Below are 4,785 nucleotides of genomic sequence, written 5' to 3' on the forward strand. Positions count from 1 at the left end.
TTCATTTTCTTTTGCTTGATCTGACTTGATACAGATTTTTGCTGGTGCTTTCCCTAAGAACTACGAACCTCCACCTGGTGGTTTCTACTATGAAATCAACGATGATTCCCCCGTTGTTCAAGTATTTTCCTTGGCAGTTGATTACACTTTTCTGCTGTGTTTATTTTATTCCTATGTCAGTTGTGTGCCTCTTGATCCGTGAAGGATGATCCTGACCTGTTTGATTACAATGTTCAAGAACGAGTGAATGCCTTTGTATCTGCAGCTTTGGATCAGGTAAATTTGTAGAATGTTCCCTTTTTGGTGTAATTTTCTGTTACATTTTTGTGACATATTTCTTGGTATCCGCAGGCCAACATTACTCGAACAGATCACATTATGTTTACCATGGGAACAGATTTCAGGTACCAGTATGCACACTCTTGGTTTCGACAAATGGACAAACTTATCCATTATGTTAACCTCGTAAGTCATCAAAGATCTGTATTAATTATTATGTTCCTCTTTAAGTCTCCAGCTATATGTCTGTGTAGATTTATAGTAAGCTAGATGATTAGAACCAAAGTATATATCTCTAATTTGTGGACTCTGAATTATTTTAGGATGGGCGTGTCAATGCTTTCTACTCTACCCCTTCCATATATACAGATGCAAAACACGCGGCAAATGAGGCCTGGCCCCTGAAAACAGAGGACTATTTCCCGTGAGTTGGGTCTTTAATTTTTTTGACTCCATCCAGTTCTTGCTTAAATATTAAACGAATCTTTACTTCAGTTATGCAGATCGTATAAATGCTTATTGGACTGGATATTTTACAAGTAGGCCAGCACTTAAGCGTTACGTCAGAGTGATGAGTGCCTACTACTTGGTATTTTCTTCTTCCGAGATTAAAATGAAACACTTGAAGTTTTGTTTTTTATTTATGTGTATAACTTGAGAGTTTAGGCAGCAAGGCAACTTGAGTTTTTCAAAGGGAGAAGTGAGAAGGGTCCGACGACAGATTCATTAGCAGATGCACTAGCAATTGCTCAACATCACGACGCTGTTTCTGGTACATCGAAACAGCATGTGGCTGATGATTATGCAAAAAGACTAGCAATAGGCTATGTGGAGGTAGAGTGCCAACTTCCCCAATATTGCTAGAGTGCCAACTAGCAATAGGCCTGTTTGCTCTATCTGAACGTCAGTAAGATCTGTTGACCTTGCAGGCTGAGAGTGTGGTTGCTACTTCTCTTGCTCATCTGACTAAAGCAGATCCCGCCCTGAATCCAACCTTCCAACAGGCAAATAATTCCTAGCTTATATGTATTTTCTCATAAGAATTGAATCAATATTGTGAAGGCTTACATGACATCCGTTTGATAAAAGTAACCCACCCTTTTCTCTTAGTAACAGTTTGACCTTCCTTTTCAGTGTTTGTTACTGAACATAAGTTACTGTCCCTCAAGCGAAATCAACTTATCTGATGGGAAAAGTTTGGTAAGCAGATATTATTATCCCTCGGGATTTTCAACCGATCTATAATAGCTGTCTGTGCTTCCTTCCTATAACTTACAGTTCTCTTTCCTCTCTGTAGATCATATTGGCTTATAACCCACTTGGATGGAAGCGAGTGGACATTGTCCGGCTTCCTGTGAGTCAATCAAGTTCTTTTTTTTTAAATCACTATTATGTATTAACAAGTACATGACGGATCTTTTATAGGTTGTGGGCGGAGACGTTGCGGTACATGACTCTGAGGGACACGAAATAGAGTCTCAACTCGTTCCATTTACTGATGAATATATGGCATTAAGGAACTATCATGTAGAGGCATACTTAGGTCAAAGCCCTACACAAGTGCCAAAGTATTGGCTTGTGTTTTCAGTTACTGTGCCTCCTCTTGGCTTCACTACTTACACTATCTCCACTGCTAAGAAAACAGGTACAATATAAACATATCTATTTGGTCTAGTGGAACAAACTTTTAAACTTGATCACTGATACTATCACTTTTTCTTTCCAAATTTAGGTGGATATGCTAGCAAATCATATGTCTCCAGATTGCAGAAAGGCGAGCAATCAAAATTTGATGTTGGTCATGGGCATCTGAAGCTTAGTTTTTCCACTGATCAAGGGACAGAAATCAATTATGTTAACAGCAGAACCTCGGTATGCCATTATTTTTTTAACACTACCTCGCAGTGATCCTTAAAAATGCTGATAAATCTTCTGGTTTCTTTTTGTGTGGTAAAGATGACAGAACCAGTCAAACAGACATATAGCTACTACTCTGCATACAATGCAACAAATGACAAAGAACCTCCTACACCTCAGGTAAAGAGGAGATGTTTTTTTCTCTTGTTTCGACACTTACCTTACAATGGCTAAGGTTCAGTACACTTATTCTAAGTTCCCCTGGTCGTCTTGTCTGGTTTGCAACCTCTAGAACTCGGGTGCGTATGTTTTCCGTCCAAATGGCACATTCCCCATCAAACCGGAAGGACAGGTTTGTACTCCCTTGTGAAAGTATTGATCTTCCATACGAATCATAGAAAAGAAATTCAATCTTAACCACTGGCTCAACTTTCAGGTTCCTGTGACTGTTATACGTGGGCCGCTGGTGGACGAGGTACATCAACAAATAAATCCATGGATATCTCAGGTACCTACGCTTTCAGTTTGTTCTCCTTGCCCACTTGATTGTTTGCATCTATAGACTCTTGGAATCTGCCTAAGTTTAAACAGTCCTGTGGCTTCTTAAACTCTATTTGAACCTGTAGAAGTGCAGATTGTAGATTCTTATACTATCTGACCTTGTAATTGTCTGCAGATCAATAGAGTTTACAAGGGCAAGGAGCACGTGGAAGTTGAATTTATTGTGAGGCTGATACCATAACTATTCCAATACCGGTTTTCATGTCTTAGATTCCATTATAAAGGCGTTAGGATTATTTGGTTATTTAGGTTGGTAATATACCGATTGACGATGGGATTGGCAAAGAAGTCGTAACTCAGATCTCAAGTTCCCTGAAAAGCAATAAAACTTTCTACACAGATTCAAGTGGACGTGATTATATCAAAAGGGTATGATGTCCATTTTATTTCTTTCATGCATGTGTTCTTAATTGTTCTTTTCTAATTGCTGTTCAATGATAAACTGAATTACTTGTTTTGCAGATCCGTGATTATAGATCAGACTGGAAACTAGAAGTCAACCAACCTGTTGCAGGAAATTATTACCCGGTATGTGAGTAATTACTGACAATGGTCGAATAGGGAAATTGGTTGGTAGTTTACAGTTCCCTGCAAATGATCGTAGATTGAGCTTGACCAAATCAGTTGGATAATAATTCCATATATATCTTGCTCAGATAAACCATGGAATTTACTTGCAAGACAGTAAGAAGGAATTCTCAGTGATGGTTGACAGAGCCTTCGGAGGGTCGAGCATAGTGGACGGACAAGTTGAGCTTATGCTTCATAGGTATTAACATTTTCAATATCATAATCTCCATGCCCCGTCTCTCTCTGCGTCTAACCTAACAATAACCTTAACTACTACAGGAGACTGCTCCTCGATGACTCTAGAGGTGTAGCAGAAAATCTAAACGAGACAGTGTGTGTTCAAGACAAGTGTACTGGACTAACTGTAAGCACGGATGATATAAACTAAGTTCAAGGGCAGATTATGCACTTCAGTAATACTCTGTTTCTACTAATCTTAGGTACTCTTAACAATTATTACAGATCCAAGGAAAATATTACTATAGAATCGATCCATATGGAGAAGGTGCAAAATGGCGACGAACATTTGGACAAGAGATCTACTCGCCACTCCTCTTGGCCTTTGCTGAACAGGTGAAAGCAAGAGCATAATGGAAAATCAGGACGCTACTCTCTAGCTGTCCCAAATTATTTATACAACGAATGTTAAAATGTTTCAGGATGATGGAAAGCCGATGAGTTTTGGTGCAGCATCATTCTCTGGAATTGATCCATCCTATAGTTTGCCTGAAAATGTGGCACTTCTGACTCTGCAGGTGCCTCTTTTGCAGACTCAAAAGTTATAGATAGTTTACATGAGCTGAGTTGATAACTTGTTGTTCACCATTGGTTTGGTTGAGATGATTTCAGGAACTGGATGATGGGAATGTGCTTCTGCGTCTAGCTCATCTTTATGAGGTATTATTATATATAACCATTCTTTGTGTGGGTTTGTTAGTAGAATGAAGCATATGAGATTGTGTAATTAGGTGGGGGAGGACAAGGAACTTTCAGGAGTGACAAGCGTGGAACTGAAGAAGCTTTTTCCTAGAAAAAAGGTAGAAGCTTTTTTAGAAAGATAGCGGTTTTGAGATGGAACATGATATAAAAATGTGTGTTGCAGATAGGGAAAGTGACAGAGATGAGCCTATCAGCAAACCAAGAAAGAAGCGCCATGGAGAAGAAGAGATTGGTGTGGAAAGTAGAAGGTGAAGGATCTTATGGAGAAGAGAAGAAGGCGAAGAGAGGGAGGGAAATCGATCCAAGAAAGCTGGAGATGGAGCTTTACCCGATGGAGATTAGGACAGTGTTGATACACTTGGAACTTCCATCTTCTCATTCTCGCATAAACAGATTCGATGCCTAAATAAGGTATAAGGAAGTTTTGAGGATAGATTCTCTTATCTCCTTCCTCTTGTGTTTTCTTTCCAGACGCTGATTAACTCAATAAAAATAAAAGGTGAGTGAGTCTTGCATCGAATTCACATAACTTACCATTATGCTATCAACAAAGATAAACTGATCTTTTATTGATAAATG

General features: G+C 39.1%; 1 protein-coding gene across 1 annotated transcript in view; it reads left to right on the forward strand.

The window, feature by feature from the left end:
• LOC104705666 (probable alpha-mannosidase At5g13980) overlaps positions 1 to 4,735 on the forward strand; it is a 7,340-nt gene extending 2,605 nt beyond the window's left edge. Inside the window, exons 7-29 of the mRNA XM_010421716.2 lie at positions 205 to 276; positions 352 to 465; positions 603 to 703; positions 775 to 868; positions 946 to 1,113; positions 1,209 to 1,283; positions 1,414 to 1,479; positions 1,577 to 1,633; positions 1,705 to 1,924; positions 2,012 to 2,151; positions 2,236 to 2,316; positions 2,429 to 2,488; positions 2,573 to 2,644; positions 2,813 to 2,860; positions 2,947 to 3,066; positions 3,160 to 3,225; positions 3,354 to 3,466; positions 3,547 to 3,631; positions 3,730 to 3,840; positions 3,927 to 4,022; positions 4,117 to 4,164; positions 4,236 to 4,304; positions 4,370 to 4,735. Coding sequence (XP_010420018.1) covers positions 205 to 276; positions 352 to 465; positions 603 to 703; positions 775 to 868; positions 946 to 1,113; positions 1,209 to 1,283; positions 1,414 to 1,479; positions 1,577 to 1,633; positions 1,705 to 1,924; positions 2,012 to 2,151; positions 2,236 to 2,316; positions 2,429 to 2,488; positions 2,573 to 2,644; positions 2,813 to 2,860; positions 2,947 to 3,066; positions 3,160 to 3,225; positions 3,354 to 3,466; positions 3,547 to 3,631; positions 3,730 to 3,840; positions 3,927 to 4,022; positions 4,117 to 4,164; positions 4,236 to 4,304; positions 4,370 to 4,612 — 2,319 coding nt within the window. The 3' untranslated portion in view covers positions 4,613 to 4,735. The remainder of the gene's footprint in view (positions 1 to 204; positions 277 to 351; positions 466 to 602; positions 704 to 774; positions 869 to 945; positions 1,114 to 1,208; positions 1,284 to 1,413; positions 1,480 to 1,576; positions 1,634 to 1,704; positions 1,925 to 2,011; positions 2,152 to 2,235; positions 2,317 to 2,428; positions 2,489 to 2,572; positions 2,645 to 2,812; positions 2,861 to 2,946; positions 3,067 to 3,159; positions 3,226 to 3,353; positions 3,467 to 3,546; positions 3,632 to 3,729; positions 3,841 to 3,926; positions 4,023 to 4,116; positions 4,165 to 4,235; positions 4,305 to 4,369) is intronic.

The sequence above is a fragment of the Camelina sativa genome, chromosome 8, assembly GCF_000633955.1.
Source record: "Camelina sativa cultivar DH55 chromosome 8, Cs, whole genome shotgun sequence".
Taxonomy (NCBI): domain Eukaryota; kingdom Viridiplantae; phylum Streptophyta; class Magnoliopsida; order Brassicales; family Brassicaceae; genus Camelina; species Camelina sativa.